Source organism: Osmia bicornis, chromosome 16 (genome assembly GCF_907164935.1).
Source record: "Osmia bicornis bicornis chromosome 16, iOsmBic2.1, whole genome shotgun sequence".
Classification (NCBI taxonomy): Eukaryota; Metazoa; Arthropoda; class Insecta; order Hymenoptera; family Megachilidae; genus Osmia; species Osmia bicornis.
Window position 1 is genome coordinate 2098680 of NC_060231.1, and position 22028 is coordinate 2120707.

At 29.6% G+C, this 22028-nt stretch overlaps 4 protein-coding genes across 5 annotated transcripts; 2 read left to right on the forward strand and 2 right to left on the reverse strand.

The window, feature by feature from the left end:
* Window positions 1–192: 192 nt before the first annotated feature.
* LOC114879511 (mRNA (2'-O-methyladenosine-N(6)-)-methyltransferase) lies at window positions 193–4812 on the reverse strand. Of its 2 annotated transcripts, XM_029194494.2 has the most exons (6): window positions 4514–4812; window positions 3760–4037; window positions 3500–3655; window positions 3285–3424; window positions 1840–3204; window positions 193–1773 (listed from the first exon to the last, which is right to left on the reverse strand). In XM_029194494.2, exons 2-6 carry the CDS (start codon window positions 4012–4014, stop codon window positions 1503–1505), a joined length of 2187 nt encoding a protein of 728 aa, XP_029050327.1. In that variant the 5' UTR covers window positions 4015–4037; window positions 4514–4812; the 3' UTR covers window positions 193–1502. The 2 variants fall into 2 exon arrangements, with proteins under 2 accessions (XP_029050327.1, XP_029050329.1); XM_029194496.2 differs by lacking the exons at window positions 3760–4037; window positions 4514–4812 and having other exon boundaries at window positions 3492–3620.
* Window positions 4813–5099: 287 nt separating this feature from the next.
* On the forward strand, window positions 5100–10235 carry LOC114879498 (polycomb protein Scm). The gene is made up of 7 exons (XM_029194471.2): window positions 5100–5535; window positions 5698–5988; window positions 6089–6321; window positions 6379–6946; window positions 7040–7297; window positions 8027–8181; window positions 8269–10235. Exons 1-7 carry the CDS (start codon window positions 5508–5510, stop codon window positions 8401–8403), a joined length of 1668 nt encoding a protein of 555 aa, XP_029050304.1. The 5' UTR covers window positions 5100–5507; the 3' UTR covers window positions 8404–10235.
* A 511-nt stretch (window positions 10236–10746) lies between these two features.
* LOC114879499 (thioredoxin domain-containing protein 9) lies at window positions 10747–12091 on the reverse strand. The gene is made up of 4 exons (XM_029194473.2): window positions 11901–12091; window positions 11595–11771; window positions 11316–11517; window positions 10747–11242 (listed from the first exon to the last, which is right to left on the reverse strand). The coding sequence occupies exons 2-4, from the start codon at window positions 11769–11771 to the stop codon at window positions 10974–10976; spliced, it is 648 nt and encodes a 215-aa protein (XP_029050306.1). The 5' UTR covers window positions 11901–12091; the 3' UTR covers window positions 10747–10973.
* A 297-nt stretch (window positions 12092–12388) lies between these two features.
* Window positions 12389–21938, forward strand: LOC114879497. The gene is made up of 11 exons (XM_029194470.2): window positions 12389–13008; window positions 14761–14858; window positions 14967–15113; window positions 15194–15313; window positions 15506–15656; window positions 16329–16458; window positions 16591–16744; window positions 16848–17036; window positions 17120–17239; window positions 17547–20779; window positions 21861–21938. Exons 1-11 carry the CDS (start codon window positions 12717–12719, stop codon window positions 21868–21870), a joined length of 4644 nt encoding a protein of 1547 aa, XP_029050303.2. The 5' UTR covers window positions 12389–12716; the 3' UTR covers window positions 21871–21938.
* The last annotated feature ends 90 nt before the right edge of the window (window positions 21939–22028 follow it).

Genomic DNA, 22028 nt, shown 5'->3' on the forward strand with positions numbered 1-22028 from the left:
TGTATATACGATATATGTACAGTTATGTACAGTTTTATTATTAATAAAAATATACAAAATGTATAAGATATGTTACATGTACATGTTATACACATATATATGTATTATCTATAAACAGAAATAATGAAATTAATGTTATAACATACATGTACGGTACTTTTAAAGAAGAAACATACCATTACTTTTAAGAAATTAAATGTTTTATATTTGATATTTAATTTTGATAAATTTTGCTTGTAATACATTAGCAACCAGAGAAATGCTGTTACAAGATAGAAGTATTCTTTTTATCGTATAAAAATTCTGTGCTTAATCTCATTTTGTAACTATTAAATAACATCGATATGAATGTATGCATGCGCAGATTGAACAGGTCATTCCATCCAGATACGCTTGATTTAAGAAGTGATTTCTATAAATTTGTTACAAATGATTTTATAAACAGACCGATGGATTATTCCATTTCAGTATACTTTCTGAACACGTAAACCTATGAAATATTAATTTCAAAGTCGAAAAGTTCATTGAAAAGTAACAAAAAAATGTCTTTTGTGAAAGAAGTTAATATATTTCTGTATAAGTCCTATTAAAGATTTGTATAAAATATTGCACTGATAATCCATTTAGAAAAAAATGGGGTTTCCACATAGTTTTGTTATTTCATATTAAAAGAAAAGATTGTCATGGATAAAAGGTATAAAAAGGGATATTACTTTAAATTATTTTCGTATAAACTAATATTCTAATTAAAAACAAGCAAATATAATATGTACTTCCATTATTTACACACACAGGCACGCGGCACGCATACTTAACTATTGCATTTCTTCCTTAACTTTTCATACTAGTACCAATTTCTGCTTGCATGGCAAGTACCTCACTTAAGGTATCACGTTTTACAAAGTCTTCTTATTTAATTACCAACAATTAACACTATTACAAAGATTAGACTCCACGCAACGTGATTTTATATCAATTATCTCGAATAATGTTTTTTCTTTTTTATACCTATATAATAGATACATATTTTTCATTGTCACATTTTACACGTTTCAACATTTTTTTTTTTTTTTTTTTTGTGAAAATAGATAATGGAATTGAATTGCACTCTCTGATAATCATCACAAAAGAGTTCATAATTAGTAAGTAATAAATCTTTGCTATTCTTAATAGAAGGAATTTTGATAAAATTTTTATGGTATAATAAAATATAATATTTAAATAATATTTTATGTATGCATGTATACATAACTATTCATATACCAATTTATGTTCTTCAGATGAAATAAATTAAGATTAAAACTAATATCTGAAGGGTGTATATATATATGTATAATGAAACATATTAAATAGTTTATTCACACGACGTGCTGTTAATGAATTGATAAATTATATATCAAATATTCTCTGTGATAGACCAATTTCAGAAAAAAAAAATGAAAATAAAAGCATCAAACTTATTTTACTTTTTTTTGCTACCCTTCTTTTCAATTTAATAATAATTATATAGGATGTGTGGATAATGTTTGTAACGGTACTGTTGGAGTTGTAGGCGTTGTTAAAACCGGAATAGGCATTGAAGGTATCGGTTGATGCGTTTGCCTTGGCGGTGATAAAAGTTCTTGTCTATCGCGTTCTCTTTCTCTACCGGGACGCCATGCTTCTAGTAATGCTTCAACCCTTTCCTCGGTGGGTCCCCAACGAGCAGTACCAGCAGTATTTTGTAACCATACTACTAAAGTTCCATGTGCTGCTCTAATATTAACTTCACCTCTGAAATAGAAACATACTTGTAACTTTACTGTTTTTTAATATGCAAACAGAAATATTGAAACATACTTTGGTAGTATGTGCTGAAATCCATGTCTGTATTCATGCTCCATAGCTGGTACCACTACTTGTTTCCTCTTAAAATGACTGCTTTCTAATTTGATAAGAGCGTTAGGCGCTGGATCTCTCCATTCGGGTAAGAATACCACAAAAGACAAGGGCTCGGCTGAATCAGCTAAAAGACGTTCAAAATGATTGACCATCGCTTCCATAAGTTCCTCGCAATACGGTGGGTTTGCTTGAAACGAGCCACTGACTGGTCTGAAGTCCAAAAACGGTCCTCTCGATCCAAAATACGAATCCGTATCGGCGAATGCTGAACAGTATTGTCTAAAGTAGCAGTTTAACGGAGATGCGAAACATTCGAACGACACGCCGAATGATCTTTGAAGGCATTCAAAGACCGTAACGGGTAGAGCCATTTGCGTCGCTTGTCCTTCGTTGATCCCGAGATACGTTTGGTAACGTTTTAACATACACCAAACACGGGGCAAAAACATTTCAAACTTTTTGTCGTCGAAACAATTGTATCTGTACAGATGTTCTAATTTAGCGAGATGCATGTTATTAATACACAATGTATCACCGTGAAAACGCAACATCGTTTGTTCACGTTCAGGAAGATAATCCACTTGTGGAAGCCGGGATGTTGGAAGAGAAAACTGCACCGGATAACACCAAACTTTTCTTTGAGTACTGGCTGGCCCTCCTAACGGTATAACGTTCCCTAAACCGTTATCTTTCAGTATTTGATTGTTTTTATGTTTAACCTTTTTCGCATACTCTGTTGACAAATGATAAATCTTCAGGCAGATACCCTCGACACTAGCTTTTACAGTCTCTGTTAGGTGCGGCTGACACTGTCGTTTCAAATGTGCGAGGCGATCTTGGAAATCATCGAAGGTAGCACCAACTGTTCGTCTTAACCACTGAAATGTATCCTCCGCGTTCCATTTTACAACTTTTCTACTCTCCGACGATGCCGCTCTTGATTCGATCATTTTCTTCGCAGCCTCCGCGTATCGTGACAACTGTTTCCTCGCGTCGCCGGTGAATTTTGGTCGGACTAATTTAATAGGGATGTCGTTCATGATTTCACGATACATAGACATGGAAATTTCCGGGAAACACTGACTCGGTAAAAGGGGATCCGAGCCGCAGTCTATAACTTTCCTTTCCATTAACCATCTGTTGAAAGAATCCTTAGGGGCATCTATCGATTCACGGGTATGACACAATTCTTGATAACATTGCCTCAATTTTGCAAGCAAACCACAACGTAACGCTTCCGTTTCAGGGTGAACGTGCGGTAAATTTGACGGTGCTCTCTCGTATATTATAACGTTCGTTGGAATTTCCAAATCCCATGGGCCGCTAGTGTTAGAATAAAGTGCGTTAAAACGTTTGATGACATATCAACGTGATAATTGAAGATATTGTATACTTAAACGTACGCTAAAACAAATTTTTTCGCTGCTGGAACAACGCTGTCCTCTGAAGCTCTACGCTTGAGCGTTCCTCCTGAAGGTATGGCACCGTTTCCAGCAACAGGTGGAACGCCGCAGATACCAAGCGGATCCGTAATTGGGTCAAACTTGAATATAGATACAGTTGACACGTATAAGTTTATGTTTCTAGTAATTTACAATCAAATTATATACCTTAGTACCTGAGGTTTCAAAGGTGGTATTACCCATAAAGATTCTCCTGTTAATTTGTTCCAGAAATATGGACGATTTTCTCGTTTACTCCAACACTTTTTCCATCCTTGTTGCTGTAGTTCAGGCGACAATTCAGGTTCTGCGAATGTTCCTGGCGGTGTACCCTGTAATCGTTGACAAAATATTTTATTATAATTTACATGTAATTATTTTAAATTAGATTTGTTCAGAAATTGCTTTTCACTTTTATAAACTTTTGTATAATTACCTGCGTTATTAAATTTGATTGTTGCATGTGTCCAAGTTGCGAACAATGATCGGCTACGGTTTGCGTAGAATTTAACATAGGTGCTTGAAGTTTTACAGGTGTAGGAACTATAACTTGCGTAACCGTTGGATTTGCATCTTGTTGCAACGACTGATGATGATGATGCATTGTAGATAACGATGCGGACTGCCCAGGCAACGTCTCCCAAGTAGAAGTATTAGGTATATCTTGTTTTCCTCCGCTTACTTCATTCATTGTTTAATATGTTTTATCGAATACTTTAACACATGTAATGCAATTATATTTTTCAACAGGTATTTCTAAACATATAACAGCTATATGTATATATGTACACAAAGAAATTTAATATAATTTTGTTATTCCTCTATAGTATATACGCAATTCAGTACCAAATATTGTACAAAGATTATTACTTCTGTAGAAATAACAAATGATTTACAAACGTAAAAATAGAAACATTATGTTTGGTAAAATAAGAGATACATTTTGATAGAAATACTTCCTCAAAATGAGTTATCTTTGTTATTATATTGTAAATTAAAAGGAAAGAAAATTATAGTATTCTTTATCTTCGATAAGTTTGTAAATATAAAAATATACAAATTATATGACAACATTTCGTAATTCAATGTTTGTTTACATACTACAAAAACGTTTGATAAATTCCTGATTTTTCGTCGCATACGATTATGTAAATTTATAAAAACTGTTTGAACATTAAAACAGAACTTACTACAGTTAACAATGTTGTTAATTTGTAAGAAATGTATAACAGAACTTAGAATTCATTCATGATTTGTGAAATTTGACGCAACGACCTCCACCCGTGAGATACCATTTGCTTGAACTGAAATTCTAGCGATAGGAAACTTAAAGCTATTCACCACAATGAACAGCAAATTCATGGAGAAAAAACATTTTGTATAAAAAAAGAAAAACATTGAAATGATATTAATTTATATAAAACAATGTCGTAAAACTTGTAATTTACATCTTTTCTATACAAATATGTTACAATTGTTTGATTGCATAAGCCAACAAAGCTTAATGTTATCATTTTTATTTATAAATATATTATAAATTTTCAGAAAATAATTTTACAACACACGTATATATGGTATCATAATATTTAGATGAGAACTAAATATTGTAATCTATAAATAGATCTTAAAAAAATTATATAAATAAAATTATGATCAAAACACTAGATACGACGGAAAAAACTAGAGAAACAACCATTATAGTTTTATTACTTCATTTTATTGAAAAATGCTTGTTATCATCATTTATGATCAATTCTATGAGAGCAAATGTTTTATATTTTGAATAAATAAATATCGATGCTTAATTATATGGCAGAATATAGTGAATCCTTTCTATTGCTTTTTTATCTAAGGATTGCGCGGCCAAATCAAAGCAATATGGCGGCTTGACACAATAACTTTTGATACGGAATATATTATTTTGATTGTGATGAAATACTTATCAAAAGATTATTAAATTTCGATTGATTCGAAAATTTGTAAAAAACTGTCGTATGCTGTACGAGCTTAATTGTAACGTACTCATAAGTTACACAGAAGTGAAGCTTATTCAATGTAAAACTTAATTGTGCTTCCAAAATTTATTTTATTAATGGACGCAAAGATGTCCCTAATTATTAAATTAAACTAGTATTGTTATGCAGTAAGTTTTAGTATCAATTTACCGTCTTTCCATGAAGAATTATGTCGTCTACACCAAGCAAAATGCGAGGTACACAATTATTATAGCTCAAAGTAACCTTGTATTTTACACTATTTTCTCTATTTTCTATTCATTTATCTGATAAATATAAACTGATCGTTTCAATAAGTATTTAATATTATGTGCATTATATTGTATCATGTTTAAAATACAAAAAACTTTTAAATACAGGTCCTGGAAGACCACCAAAATCAAAAAATTCCTGTACATGGTGCGGGGAAACTAAACAACCTTTAAAATATGTTCTTCCGACGCAGCATGGAAAAAAAGAATTTTGTTCAGAAACATGTTTGTCTGAATTTCGCAAAGCTTATGTACGAGGTGCTTGCGTTCAATGTGACAATGTTATCAGAGGCACGCCAGTGAGATTAGAACAAAAAGATGGGCCAACAAAGGATTTTTGTTCTTCATTTTGCTTAAATAAACATCAAAAAAGGGAAGGACAAGTGGATATGAAGAAAAGTTAGTAACTTATTGAAATTTAAAAGTAATGAAAGAAAATATTAATGTAAAACATTATGTAGCGTTATAGTTCTGTTAACAACCAATTTTTATTCGCCAGATAATAGGGACCACTCGTCACCTTCACCGTCTCTCACTCCGTCTGGATTAATAAGTGGAAATAATGTCCCATCTACAACTCAATCTTTCACCAGTACAAATCATACAAATATATCTCATCCTCCATCAACGTCTACCGGCCCGTTTCAATACGAGACATACCAAACATTTGATTGGGATCTTTATTTGAAAGAAACAAATAGTCAAGCAGCACCTGTTGAATGTTTTAAACAGGTATATTACATCGGTAACATAAAAATGAAACTTCCATTAAAAGAAATTCTGTTTTAGCACGAAGTTCCGCCGACTAACGAGTTTAAAATGGGCATGAAGTTAGAAGCTCTGGACCCTCGCAATTTAACGTCAACGTGTATCGCAACAGTTGTTGGTGTCCTTGGTCCTCGCCTAAGATTAAGGTTGGACGGTTCGGATAACAAAAATGATTTCTGGCGTTTAGTCGACAGCAACGAGATTCATCCGATCGGTCATTGTGAAAAATCTGGCGGGATGTTACAACCTCCGTTAGGCTTCCGAATGAATGCTTCCAGTTGGCCAATGTTTCTTTTAAAAACATTGAACGGCGCAGAAATGGCACCCGCGAAAGTATTTAAACGCGAACCAAAAACGCCACGCTCTAATATGTTCGAAGTTGGACATAAACTAGAAGCCATAGATAAAAAGAATCCGCAACTTATATGTACAGCAACTGTTGGTGCTGTTAAAGATGATATGATACATATTACGTTTGATGGTTGGCGAGGAGCATTCGATTATTGGTGTCGTTTCGACTCTAGAGATATTTTTCCTGCTGGATGGTGTTTTAAAAGTGGTCATCCGTTGCAACCACCGAGACAGAAATGTAAGAAAAAGTATAAAATATTAAACTATGTGTTTGTCAACTGACAATATTATGTTAGTATTTCATCAAATTTATATATGCGACTGTTTATAGCAACAGGGCCTAATAGATTTAAGTCAAGAACTAGTAATATCTTACCGGTAATGGCAGTATCTGGTGCTGGTACTAACGGAGAACCAGCTGTTGCGTTAGTGAGCCCTGCAGGTTCGAGCGCTCCTCCGCAACCAGCTACAGAACCTGATACTAGTACAGCTAATACCAAATCACATACTATAGAGAATAGTATGCAATTGGATAACTCTACCTTGTCATCGCCAACGGCTGCGAAACAACCACGAAAATCCGTTCCAGGTAGATGTACAGGGTGTCTCGGTACTCGCGTAACTCCCGGAAATGGGGGGTTGCTGGGGTGATTCTGAACAACTTTTTCCTTTACCAAAATGTCGTTTGAATCTTCGTTTTTGAATTATTAACGAAAAACACTGGCCAATCAAAGCGCGCGCTCAACCACGAGAGCGTTGGCTCTGAACCGCGCTCGGTCGTGAACAAACGCATTGGCGCAGCGTGGGTTATTCATGAATAACGAATAATTGCACATTGTTCATAATTTAACCCATTATCCGCCAATGTCTCATTTTTGGGACACATTTTTAAATTTTTTCTTTCAAAAGTTATTAAAGTTATTAAAAGAAAAAAAATTTGAAAATGTGTCCCAAAAATGGAACATTGGCGGATAATGGGTTAAGACAATGTAATATTTGTCGCACGCTGTGCCAATGCGTTTGTTCACGACCGAGCGCGGTTCAGAGCCAACGCTCCCGTGGCTGAGCGTGCGCTCTGATTGGCCAGTGTTTTTCGTTAATAATTCAAAAACGAAGCTTCAAACGACATTTTGGTAAAGGAACAAGTTGTTCAGAATCACCCCAGCAACCCCCCATTTCCGGGAGATACCCTGTATTTACAAGTTACAAAATAAGATGCCCATTTTTTTCAATATACCCTTCTATTTACTCATCAAAACTTATTGTTAGTACATAACTGATTTATTCAAAATGAAAAGAGGATTATTGTTATAATTAGAACTTGAAGCAGCAACATCTACTACCCAGTCTGAAAGTTCCATAAATCGCACGCCTTCTGCAGAACCAGCAGAATGGACAATCGAAGATGTAATACATTATATAGGTGTTACCGACCCTGCATTAGGACAGCATGCAGATCTATTTAGAAAGCATGTATGTTAATATGCTTAGTCATTTATTTATGGACAGATGATTAATTAAAAAATTTATATTGCAGCTAATGAAAGTAAATGTTTTCAGGAAATTGATGGGAAAGCTCTCCTACTTTTGAATTCTGACATGATGATGAAGTATATGGGACTGAAACTTGGACCAGCACTTAAAATATGCAACTTGGTAAATCGTATTAAAGGTAGAAGGCATATACTTCTATGACTTTATCAAACATCAAAATATGTACAGTGAGTTAAATTGACGCATTACTTAAACTGGCTGGTCAAATTTGTTTTCATTACTGAGAACAAAATAATATATAAGTTGTTAAAATAATGTGAATATATTGATTGTAATCTTTCGCAACCTATTCATTTACCAAGTAACATAGATCTTAAGTGAAAAAGAATCAAAGTTTAATTTTATCTTAGTATTAAAATATTATTTTCCTTCGAGAAATGTAAGATTACATTAATTATGTGAATATACAGTTTTTTGATAATGAACAAAATTAACAGTATCCTCTTATACAACCTAGTTAAGCTAGCTGATTCAATTCTAAATATTAATAAGTATCATAGTGAGAAAATAATTTTACGTTCCATTTGTCTTTTTTAGACTTTCTTGTAATCAGTATGCATTTCCTAACCAAAACAACTTTTATTACTTAAATAATTTCACGTCCTTCAGACTATATTAATAATTAAAAACGATATAAAAAAGATATAGTATGTATTTACACACCATGGATGATATATCTAATGCATTTTTGAATTTATGTTCAAACAACAATATAATTTAAACTAAATCGACAAAATTAAAGCAAAACTTCTTGCTTAATGCAATTTAGTTGAAAAAATAAACCTTAGAAGAGGGGTGTACAAAGTGTAATTATGTTCACTTTAGTAATATGTATTTAAAAATCATTACTTTTATATATAATTACGTTATTTACTTAATACTGTAGTAATAAATAATACAACATAATTTTTATGTAAAAAAACAGCAAGAAATATTTTGTTTTATATTCACTGTATAATGCGATTTTACGTTTTTTTCATTTACCAATATCATTTGTTATAAATGTTTCTAAATACTACATGTAATAGGTCTGTGTTTACAAAAGAAAAAATGCAACTATGAGATTGGACATTTAAATCGTTTATGTTAAATTACATTAAACCATGTAACTGCATTTCTTACATAATATATTAACATTTCATTTTTCAAAGAATAATGAATATGTAATAAAACACACATTGAACATGTAATTCAAATAAAGTCGAATTGCTATGTCGTATGTGTTTTAGAATATATATTTTTATATTTTACACAAGTAAATATTTATATTTTTTATAATAATGATTACGCATGTTTTTCTTACACTTCTACTTTTATGTAAACAAAAACAAAAAAACAAAAAACAGAAAAGTTTCTAAATATTACATAATATATTAACGTAATATCATAAGAAAATTATTCAATTGTGAAATATTTGAAATAATTCATGAACAGGGGCATTATAAGGTAATTTATATAATTCTTATAGTTTGTATGAATACAGTATTATTTTCATTTCTTTTTCATCTATCTTTTTCTCTATTTTCTAAATAATATTGAAAAATAACTCGTATTGCACAGTAATCGCATAAATATTATTTCTATTTCAGTATGTATATATGGAAGCTAATAAGGTGTGCAAAATTATCTCTGTGATATATTGCATAGTATTAACATTAACAATTAGTCCTTAAGTATGTAGTACAAACGTAAAAAATAGAATATTTCTCCACTATACATTCAATTCATATTTAATCTACTATGAAGTTTAAATCATGGATTTCTTGTATGTAAATGTAAAAAATTATGTGTACATAAGTAATAATTGTCATTTAAAGCAATGATAGTAAAATATAGTCGTAGTTATAGTTTGCTTTAAATTCAATTTACCATAAAATTAAAAGTGACGTGGTAAATTATTTATTCTTTCATGAATGGCTGTATGTATTTAAAGACTAATCAAATTAAAATTTAATAAAAGATGATTAAATAGATTTAAATCAAATAAATAATCATTTTCGGAGATACCAGAAGTCCATACTTCACTCTTTTATAGCATAAAATTAAAATATAATATTAATTCAGTGCTATAATTCTTTCATATTTATTTACTGTTATTATTTTTATATAGTTTCCTTAAAGATTGTGTAAATGTATAGTGATTACTTTAAAAACAAAATGCTTATGTTTTTTTATTATAAAATATTACAATAAACTGTTTAATTAAAGCATATATTATTTGTTCCTCTTTAAAATTAATTTCTGCTTGAATTTTTCGATATTTTTATAAAATTACGTAAGAAAATACAAATATAAACAATAAAAATACTGTATTTTTCATTCCTACATTAAATTTCATTGTAACATATCACATTGTCCAATTTACAATTATATACATTATAAATGTTATAAAACGTGAATCTTTACAACCGTTTAATAAAGAGGTAAAATACTTACAAGCTCTTTTATTTCATGTAAAAGGAAAAGATATTGAAAGATACCAAAAACACACTCAGAATAGTTTAATACTTTTATAGCAATTTATAAAATAGTAAAAGAATACAACAAAACACAAAATATAGTAATATTATTAATAAATCTATTTTACCATTATTTGTTTAATGCTCATGAATTTTCATTAATTAAACTTGCAGAGATAAAAACTCAGAATACGAATAACAGGGAATAATTTAATGAGTATAGCGTGCAATACTGTGAAATTATCTTATTCATTAATCATCATCAGAATCATCAGAATTTGAATCATTAGGTCCTCTAATAGTTTTGGACTTTGGGGTGTATGATAACCATCGTTTTTTACTAGTTTCCGACGGACAGTTATCCTCGACTGTAATTGCACCCGCAAGTGAAATTCGGAGCTCTAACGTTTCTGTTGAAAAATCATCACGATTCCCTAAATCGGTAAATCCCACAATGTAATCTTTAGTTTTCCCATTTACAATAATGGCTATTGTAGGGATAATTTTGATCCTTAATCGTTCTGAAAATGCCCGATTTAGATTAATATTTTTAATATTTACATCTTAAAAGTTAAACACGCGGCGTCAACTCACCGGTCAAAAATGGGCATCGCATTACATTTAATTTACAAAATTTTGCTTCTATATGTTTCTTTGCAAGAATTTTAAAATGATGATCTACTATTTTGCTTCTTTCAGAATCATCTTTGTAGAATAAACAGACGATATTCTCAGACTTTTTTGATATTTCAAAAAATTCTTTTTCATCCTGTAATTCTGAATATTCCCCGTGACCCTACAATCATAGTACAATTATAAATTTATGATAATTAACAATTTTATAGTGTTAAAATAATCTAAAAAACATTTTACCAATGACAGCCAGTTCTGCTTTTGTTGTTGAAGTAACTTCAATTTTTTTAAACGTTGCTCACGTAATTTTTCAATATCGCTGATATCCAAATTATCTAATTTTTCTATTTCAGCATCCAATTGTTTTTCAACGCATTGCGTTGCCTCTATTACTTTTTGTTGCAACACCGCCTCCATCTTCAATGAAAATTATAATTTTTATTAATGTATAGGTTACATGATACAAACTTAACATATATACAATTTTACTTATTAATATTAGTAAAAGATAAATAAATACAATTAGAATCAGTTATTATTACATACATTGATAAAATCATTAATTTCTTTTTAACAAAATTGTTGTTACTACTGCCTTTCCAGTTTAACCATACAAGGAATTTTCCCTGTCAGAATTGAATGGAGAAGAGTCGTGACGTCGTGACATATAATGAAAAAGATGTACATATATATCTATCTTCGTTTCTCTTCAATAATTTTTTGAAATATCGTTATAAAAAAGAAAAAAGAAAAACAATAAAATACAATTTCTAGATACAATAATTGTCAGAAATTTTATACGCAGTATAATTATGTGAATTTAAATATTCTAAATTGAATTTCATTTCATTGAAAGTCATACATCATGTATGGTGATTGAAGTATTTCATGTGTAGATTTAATATTACAAATGTAATGTTACATAAATATATAATTATTATTATATGTTACATAAACTATTAATGTATATAGAACCTAATTGTATACATAGATATAGACATTAATGGTATAGTTTTGTAATTATTTTATTGCTGATGATTTCCAATTATTTTATTTAAAAATTGATGTATATAAAAAATTGTTTAAAGAAAGGAGTAATAATATATCATAGTATTTGATTATTTAAAATGTAACTTATAGATTTCTCTAGTTGCATTAAGTTTTATAGTTGTTGACTTGTTGAACAGTAATGAACATGGCGGACGTAGTATACGGGTAGCTGATGTTTGCTTCGGTACGCGCGTTAACGATTGTTCGAACAGTCGCGTTGACATATTGTGTGGTGTGTGTGTGTGTGCATGCATATGCGTACGTACGTGAAGTAAATTTTAATTAATAAAATATGTTCGAAATTTGTTGAATATGAGTGGAGAAGCGGATTCAGCAGGACAGATCTGCGAGAATTCGCTTACGACCTTGAAAAACGAGGTCGATCCTGAGAAACTTCCTCCAAGAACGATATCTCATACTACCAGAAGACCACGATTCGGTATAGGCAATGTTCCGCTATCGCCTTATATATTAATTGATGGAAAAAAATTACGAAGTTCTTTGGCTTTAAGCAAAAGAAAGTTACCGCGGCGTGTCAGTTTTCCGACAAATGACAATCTCTTGGTTACGGGATATTTGGAACCGGCCAATCCATGGAAACTCGGTGAGAATAATGTCTTCGTCCTTGCATCATCAGTTTTACACTCATTTATCGCCACAACTCCACTTTATTCATTTACTTCTCTTCATTCAGTTGTGCAATTTTTATCCGATCAGTTTTTAAGATCGGTACTTTATCTTCAGGTACAGCTAACGAATGTTCATGGTTAAAAAATTAGGACTGTTACATTGTAATTTATAGAAATCAAAGTAAATATTAGTTCTTTTATTAACGTGTCTGTGCAAGGTTTGTAATTTTATTAACATCTGCATTTTTTTTTTTTTTAATTTATTATCATTCATTACAACTTTATCCAAAGTTACATTATTATCTACTATGTTGTAAATAATTAATTAAATTCAGAATTCATGCTATATATATATATAGTTATTTTTCATTCAGTTGAAATTATGTATATACTTTTTCTTTACTTATAGTATTTGATTATTGTTATTATTCATTGTAAAAAACATTGTAAAACAAATGTATCTATTGTCATTTATGAAATGTAATATCTACGCAAATATATTTATAGAAGGTGTATTGAATATTGTATTTGATTAGGTTAATTAATTTGTATTTTATATATTTAATATTCTTACTTATGTTTAGATTATCTTATGTCCAGTGTAGTTGTTATTATTATATATTTCTTTAATTATATGTGTTACATTATGCATTTGTATATTTGTACATTTAAACTTCTCAAACATGTCCTATTTAATAATTTATCAATAATACAACTTGGCAATAGCATTTTGGTAATTATTTATTTGCATAGTGGATAATGTATTACTAAGCTATTAGGTTTTTTATAGGTCATGCCAAATACAGAACATTTAAGATTTCACAATGCGAACCATATACTAATTATAAGTTTGATGCAATATTAAAGTATGTACTGTATATAATTAACCTGTAAGTTGTTCTTGAAATATATTTTTTAGCTCTAATTTAATAATTAAGAAGAAAGCATTTAATATCGTTTTCCATCAAACACTTTTTAATATTCTCCAGTTTATATTTTATTATTAGTTCTTTTCTTTCTTCAAATTCATGTATCAATGCAATGAGAATTAAATATATTATTTTTTAAGATAAATTTATGATACACGAAAGTATTTTAATATCTTGATAATTTTTATATAAAATTTAAACACTTTATTTACATTGCTGTATTAATACGTTCTCTGTGGAAATATACATATGAAAAAAGTGGAAGCTAGTTTTCTAAATAAAAAGAAATTCTTAGGTATTAAAAAGAAAATTGATTTTTTTAAACATACATTTCATATTCTTAATAAAGCATACTTGATTCGTACCATAACAAAATGCGAGTAAATATTTGGCTATGGTTCTAAGAGAAAAATGAAGAGTTGATTTCGTCTTGATCCTCTGCTTCCAGGGTCAAATTTATCAACTTGCTTTCTTGTGATAGCGAGGTGAACATTCGATGGAAATATAAAGACTAATTAATGATCAAGTCATTGCTACAAATGAAAAACTTGGTGAGTCACCAATGAACACCGCAGCGAACGTGTTAAAAAAGATTATATATTTATAAAAATAAATATAAACTGAAGTTCAGAATCAAGTTTTTAATATTATATATGATTAGCTATATTTTATTGAATAGGTTTGAGTATATATATATATATTCTACAGTTTTCGCAAAACATCATTTCTAAGTCATTTACCTCTTAATATTTATAAGATTTTCAATATTCTAATGATATACTGATTAATTGTTTACAGCTGAAAATGTGAATCTTGAAGATTTAATCTTGGCATACAAAGAATCCTGTATAAAACATAATGCAGAGTCTCTGGAAACTGTTATAAGTCAGCTAGAGGTAAAAATATATTTGTTTCAGTATTTTTTGTCTAATATCAAATTAGACAAAACAGTGTTGAATATATATTAATAAAAGCTCATAAAATCATAACAATTTTCTACACAGACTTTAGATATATCTAAAGCACGAAATGAAGAACTAAATTTAAAAGGACAGAAATTGAATATTAATCATGCAGAAACGTTAGAAGAAATTTTTAAAAGAGTTCAGTTTAATAAAGTTGATTTAGAAGCCACATTTTTGAATGACGAGGTATATCCTTCAATTTATAATTTTCTCATAAAATTACTCTAATGTTGTTCAATGTTATTTATCACTTTTTCTTATTGTAGACTGCTGTGATATTATTTGATACGATAGAATATTATGAATCTGCAAAACACTTAAATATTTCATCTAATCAAAACATTGGAATTCATGGTTGGCAAGCATGTTCAAATATGATAAGAAAGGTATACGTAATATATGTTTTGTTAACAAAGAGGCACCTGTTAGTTTTAAATATAATCTGTAAATTATTTCATTAATTATTATACATTGGGTAACTAATGGGAATATCAAAAGTAAAAATGATATTAAATGTGTGTTTGCAGTTTATTTGTTCATTATTCGGTACATAATTAATACAACTGTTATTTGTCTAGACCCAATGTTTAGAACATCTTGAAGCTAAGGATATAACACTTAATGAACAATACATGAATATCTTGAGTCGGTCATTACCATTAGTCTGCCATCTACATGTGCTTAAATTAGAAAATTGTGGGCTTTCAGGGAGATGTATCATCACACTAGGTATTTATCATGTGATACATTTTGTTAGCTTTATTTTTCACTTTAGAATAATTATCTGATATGTAGTTATGAACGATTCATCTCTATGTATAAACATTAAGGTAATGAAAAATATTAAATATATATTTAATATACGTAAAATATATACGAATAGGTATGAAACAAATAGACCGTTTTAATAATTTACGCTTTTTATATGATACTTTTAAATATATACAATTTATGTTAAAGATTTATTAAAACTATTGCATACCGCATTCCCTATTAGAGGGACATCCGTAGCATCTACACCCAAGTACTTTCTCGCAAGTCCTCACCTAACTATCCACCCATACCAGGATGAGTCTGTCCGTTTCTTGCAAACCATGATGTTTTGCACCGGACAAACTCAAAATAATGGAGACAAAATTAGATGAAGGCTTCAAGGAAGTAAATATAGATGTTGCGGATGTCCCTCTCTACGGGTCTGTATGATTTAATTCCTATTGCGGACTTTGTATCGGTTTTATAATATGGTTTTATTTAGAAAATTTTAAAAAGGTGGTTTTCTTAAACTGTCGATAACTAAAGCTGTAAATACTATTTTGATGTATAAAAAATTAAGTACTTGTAAATCATTTCCAATGAATAAAGAAAATTTTTAACAAAGTAATGGTATGTTTCTTCTAATAGTTTCAGCATTAAAAATGAACACTGGAATAAGAGAACTTTATTTAGCTGACAATAATTTAAATTTATATGATGCAATACAGCTTGGTTCTCTTCTTAGGTTAAATAATCATATACAACTACTTGATGTTAGGTATGTACAGATAAAAAATAATATTAAAGTGAGAAAACAATTAAGAATCAATAAAAAAATCTTTATCATCTTCAACGAATGTTTAATAACATTTTACATAATTTATTCTGCATTATTATATCTTTCTTCTAGTAACAACATCATCCAAGATGATGGTGTACGTGATATGTTAGAGGGTCTCATCAACCAAATAAATGAAGATAAGAGTGGTAAAGGTTTAAATATATTGGTATTATGGAATAACCAACTTACAAAAAAATCATCTCCTTACTTCGCACGTATTATAGTATGTAATTTTCTATATTGTTATAATAATTCATTTTCTTTTATATGTATATATTGTAATTATGTAACATTAATGCTATTTGTGTATGTGTATGTGTGTATAGGCATTGTCTAAAACATTAGAAACATTGAACATTGGAAAAAATATGTTGACCGATGAATTATTATTTGTTATAAAAGACGCATTGAAAAAAAACCGTATCTTATTACAATTGGGAATACAGGCAACCGATCTTACATGCGATGGAATTGTCACATTATCCGAGATAATTGAAATAAATCAGATTCTACAAGTAAATATGAAGGATGTTTAAAATTATTATGAAGGAGTTACAAATTAATTTCTATTAAATATTTGTCTTTTTTATTATTTTAGAGGATAGATTTACGAAATAATAATATTCAATTAACTGGGATGCAGGCTCTTTGTTCTGCTATGCAAAACAATAAAAGTATTACTAAAATTGATTTGGACGATGAACCTAATACGAAAATAGTAAGTAAATAAGTTCATTATATCTATATATTAGGCGTAGAAATTAATTCGGTGCCTTTGCTTTTTTAAATTAATGTCTTATTTTTAAGAAGTTATAGTAACAACAATTATTGAATTTATCGTTATCGATATCATATTTTCGCGCCATTTTTCAAATTCGCAAAAGCGCGGGAAAATATTCGAATTTAAAATAATAACTAAGAAAGTGTAATATTAAAGGTACCGAATTAATTTGTACATCTAATAAATAAATATTAAAAGATTAAGTTACATATTATTAACTTTTTTTTCTTTATGTTAATAATAGGTTGATCTAACCCAGACCTTGCATCAGTACATGCAGTTAGTAGCTGAAATTCGAAGCTGTTGTACAAACAACGAGCAAATGCATACTTTAGAAGAAAATTCCGAAGGTTTTCAAAGTTCATTTCATAGCAGATTCTGTAGTAAAATCTCCCGTAAAATTTCGCTTACTTGTCAAACACTGCCATGTTCTTTATCATCCAAGATTTCGATACAAAAAGACGAATCTGGACGGTCAATGCTCGAACCAAAACGTATTAATGGAGGTCGTCTTCGTTCACCGATTCCTAGTCCATCTTCTTCACCTGTAGTTAGCCCAATACCGAGTCCTTCGCGAAGCCGATTTGTGGTGTCTCGGGTACCAGAAACTTCACGTTCTGCAGATCCCTCAGTATCTTCGTCACCAGTTCTTTCATCCCTTGGATCATCACCTACCTATGTTACTTCTTCTGCAAGTGGGCCATCTAGATTTCGTGTTTCAGTTGTTGAATCAGCAAATGTATCTTTACCTAAACCTGTTGTTACTTCAACAACAACTGATCATACGATTGATATAAATTTCAAAATTACCACAGACGAATCAATCGATTCGGATGACCTTGATAATGTATTTATATCTGAATCAAAAACGAGTAACGATCAAAATGCCAAAAGCTTACGAGATACATCCAACAACGATGTATCTTATTTAGATTCGCAATTAGTCAATGAAACTGGTACATCATTGATACCAGAACGTTCTAACGTAGACAAATTAAATGCAGACGAATGTTTTGTTACGGCAACTATTAAAACTAAATCGAACGACAAGATATGCTCTATTACCATAGAAGATAAAGAATATTGTGATGTACAGAATAATCAAAATACTGTTACAACTCAATTGGAAACTATTATACCGACAAAAAGTATAGAGAATGTAGAAAATTATGATGATGAAGATACGAGAAATGCAACAATGTCAAATGTAAATATAAATAAAACTGATACAAATTCTAACTGTACTATAGTAGATGATCAATCGGTAACTATTGATAAAGATAATGTGACAGAAAAGTTAGCGAATACTTCTTTCGACGAGAGTATGCAATTACATTCACAAACAAAACATGATCCGTACATGCAAAAGAGTAGTTCTAATTTAGGAAAGCTACTCGCGCTGTTTCAACATCCTAGTTGCTTTTTTTCCGATTCAACTCCTATTAATCAGCTGAAATCGAAAAATACTTTACAAGGTAGTATAAACAGCATGATGACGCTTGGAGACAAATTTCATTACTACATAAAGGACAAGAAAGATAAAATTTATAATCGTGAAACAGAGGCGTCTTTGATGTCGCTTAAAAATAAATCAACAAGATTTTTCAATCTATCACAAATGCCAAGTTTGCAAAGCATAACAAGCATGGTTCCATCGTTTAAGTTTGAAGGTAATTTAGATGATTCTAGACAGAGTAACGAGTCTTACTCGAAGGAAGTAGATTTTTTACTGAAAAAGGATTACGACAGTAATTTAACTGATACAAAAGAAGAATGTAATAATGAGAGCGAAAAGTTAAACGTACATTTGAAAGAACAAGAGATTAGCGTTCCAGATCTAGATAATCAATTAGTACCAGAAGACATACGATCAAAGTATCCTGTTGGGATCGCTGATAAAAATATAATATTAACTGCAAATTGCATAGTTTCGAATGTAATTGATACCTGTCATAAAATTGTGAATAGTAGATCATTGAAGCATGTCTCAGATAAGAAAATGATTGTACCTGTACCTAAATCAATAGGTATACCTGAATATTCTGCTTTGAAAGCAGTTAAAAGTGATGTAAAGAAAGATACTATAATGGAAACATTAGAGAAAGTAGATTCCATATTGATAGATGAAGCGAGTAATGAAACTTTAACAAACAGTATTAATTTTACTAGTGATAGCAATTCCTTATCTTGTAGCATAATGTACGGTGTAAGCAACGATACGCATACTGTAAATAAATCAGACAGAATGCACAGTTTAGTAATATTAAATTTAGATGAGAAAGATAATGTTGAAAATAATTCTACTTTTAATGTAAATAATACGGATGATAATCAGGCATACTTTGTATGCGATGAAAAACATGGATATAGTTCAAACATGTTGAAAGGAAGCGTAGAAAGAAATTCTTCTAATAATTGTTTAAATAACGAAGTTGTCGAAATGCATAGTTTTGATAGTAATAAGGATAAAAATGTTTTTACAGATGTTCATAATATGCCAAGCAGTGAAGTAGAAAGAATAGATGTATCTCGTGTAAATAATAGTACGCATTGGAAAGATGCAATTGTTGTAAATAGTACATCTGAAAGAAAGATATCAAATATAAATTGTACGTGTAAAGATACTAATTTCGATTTTAATAATGATAATAACAGACAGTTATGTACTTTGATACTTTATAAAGATATAAGAGCACCAGTAACCGAGAGAATGATACAAATGTTTATTACAAAGAAAACAGATGTTAATAATTTTATTATGGAAAGTACTAGTACAGTTAGAAAAGGAAACATTGTTATGCCTATACCAAAAACGTACACTTATGTGACAAACATTAATAGATCTGTTCTTAGAGATCTGATACGACACATAACAGATATCTCAATAAATGGGAATTTGGATAAAGAAAATATTCCTTCCAACGATTGGCCAGACAATGCTATCAAAGTAAAGACTTCATTTTATAATCAAGCTCAAATATCTTACGCATCTATGAATGTTATGTCTGAAACTTCAGAGGATCTTCATAAAAATAATGAATTTATTAACGTTGAAAACGATATTTCTGTAAATGGTAACGTTGAACAAAGTATGCATTTTCACAAGCAACAATTCCAAGAATGCGAAGATTCGAAAATTGATTCTGAATGTTCTTCTACGTGTGTAAAAGTAGATTCTAATGTCCATTCGAAGAGAGATGTGCCTTGGTTAGAAAAAAATGATACGCAGAATAATTCCTCAGAAAATATTCGTTTGCTCGGTAATTTTGAGTCAGCTACTACTCAACCTTTAAAATGTACAAATTCAGATGACACAAATGAGACAGCTCATAAATATTTTAATGCAATCAAATGTGCAGTTGCCACAACTATGTGTTCAACGAGTACAGTGAACACAGCGAGCAATAAGACAATTAAAATTATTTCTGATCAGAGTAATAAAATTGCTGAGTCTTCGTCAGTAATTCATGCAACAAGGTGAGTAAAATATATTAAAGGAACATATGTACATTGCATTAAAAATATTTTACTATACAGAGTAATTATGCAAAACAATTGTTTTATTATTTATCTTTTATTTGATCTTAATAAGACCTTGGTGGGAATGAATTTTGTTTTCATACATAATAATAATAATAATAATAATAAAAGCTTTCTACGCTATGGCACAAATTAATTTTGTTAAAGAAATTCAAATCAGTACATGTTGTGGCATTCAGCATTAATTTACAGCTTAGAGTGAACGAAACAATTCAGTGCAAACCATTTCTTACTGCTATATTCTCCACCTCATTACATTTCATATGGTAAACTAAAAATTGTTAATATTCAAAGTGTAAATTTATAAAATATATTGTTTTGTAAAAAAAAGAAAAGAAAATAGAACAATAGGCATTTATTAAGAAACAAAAATATATTTATTTATTATAATAAAGTTTGTATAAATAATGTTACATTGAACTTCATATTTTATTTGAAAAGCAATGCTTTTTCTCTATCTGCTGATTTCAACATTATCTTATGCCTCGCTTGCACTTACAATAACTTCTGTTTAACTAATAAAATCATATTAATTATCCTCCAAAATATACCTTAAATATTCATCTCATTTTTGTTTATTTCCTTTTCTACATTGTCCATATAATGCTGAATTTATTTACCAATTAACTTATAAAAACAATATATTTTCTAGGTGTTAGAAAATTAGAATGAAATTCTGTTTAGAAATTTTATATCTTCTGTAAATTTATAGTAAATGTTTATTCCATATTATGTAATACAGTAAAGTAAATCAGTATTATTGCAATTTACTTATAATATTTGCTACACTTCATATTGCTTATACTAGAATCATATTAATTAATTATTACCATTAATACTTTGGGCAGCTTAATAATTAAAAAAAATATATATCAGATTTTAGTATTTCTTTTTTATTATATGGAATGAAAAAACTTACTTTACTGTACTAAATGTTGTCTATAAATTACAAACATTCTTTATAATAATATTGAAAGTATAAAATTGGATAATAAATGTTATTGACATGGTTTTGTAGCACAAAATAAGACAAACGATACCGATGAAGAGGAGGAAGAAGAAGAAGAAGAAGAAGTTGATGATATGGAATTAGAAAGAAGAAGAAAATATATTGAAGAAAATAACAGTTTATATGATTTTAATACTGATGAAATTGACGAACTCGAAGAATTGAAAATGCATCTGG

Excerpts from the sequence above, each read along its gene's own strand:
- LOC114879511 (XM_029194494.2), bottom strand. The coding sequence starts at position 4,014 with ATGAATGAAGTAAGCGGAGGAAAACAAGATATACCTAATACTTCTACT. Across the intron at positions 3,425-3,499 it reads TACCACCTTTGAAACCTCAG|TTTGACCCAATTACGGATCC; the intron begins GTACTAAGGTAT and ends TCTATATTCAAG. Across the intron at positions 3,205-3,284 it reads GCGAAAAAATTTGTTTTAGC|CGGCCCATGGGATTTGGAAA; the intron begins GTACGTTTAAGT and ends TTCTAACACTAG.
- LOC114879498 (XM_029194471.2), top strand. The coding sequence starts at position 5,508 with ATGTCGTCTACACCAAGCAAAATGCGAG. Across the intron at positions 5,989-6,088 it reads ACAAGTGGATATGAAGAAAA|ATAATAGGGACCACTCGTCA; the intron begins GTTAGTAACTTA and ends TTTATTCGCCAG. Across the intron at positions 8,182-8,268 it reads CAGATCTATTTAGAAAGCAT|GAAATTGATGGGAAAGCTCT; the intron begins GTATGTTAATAT and ends AAATGTTTTCAG.
- LOC114879499 (XM_029194473.2), bottom strand. The coding sequence starts at position 11,771 with ATGGAGGCGGTGTTGCAACAAAAAGTAATAGAGGCAACGCAATGCGTT. Across the intron at positions 11,518-11,594 it reads AGCAGAACTGGCTGTCATTG|GGTCACGGGGAATATTCAGA; the intron begins GTAAAATGTTTT and ends CTATGATTGTAG. Across the intron at positions 11,243-11,315 it reads GCGATGCCCATTTTTGACCG|AACGATTAAGGATCAAAATT; the intron begins GTGAGTTGACGC and ends GGGCATTTTCAG.
- LOC114879497 (XM_029194470.2), top strand. The coding sequence starts at position 12,717 with ATGAGTGGAGAAGCGGATTCAGCAGGACAGATCTGCGAGAATTCGCTT. Across the intron at positions 15,314-15,505 it reads GTTCAAATATGATAAGAAAG|ACCCAATGTTTAGAACATCT; the intron begins GTATACGTAATA and ends TTATTTGTCTAG. Across the intron at positions 15,657-16,328 it reads GAGATGTATCATCACACTAG|TTTCAGCATTAAAAATGAAC; the intron begins GTATTTATCATG and ends TTCTTCTAATAG.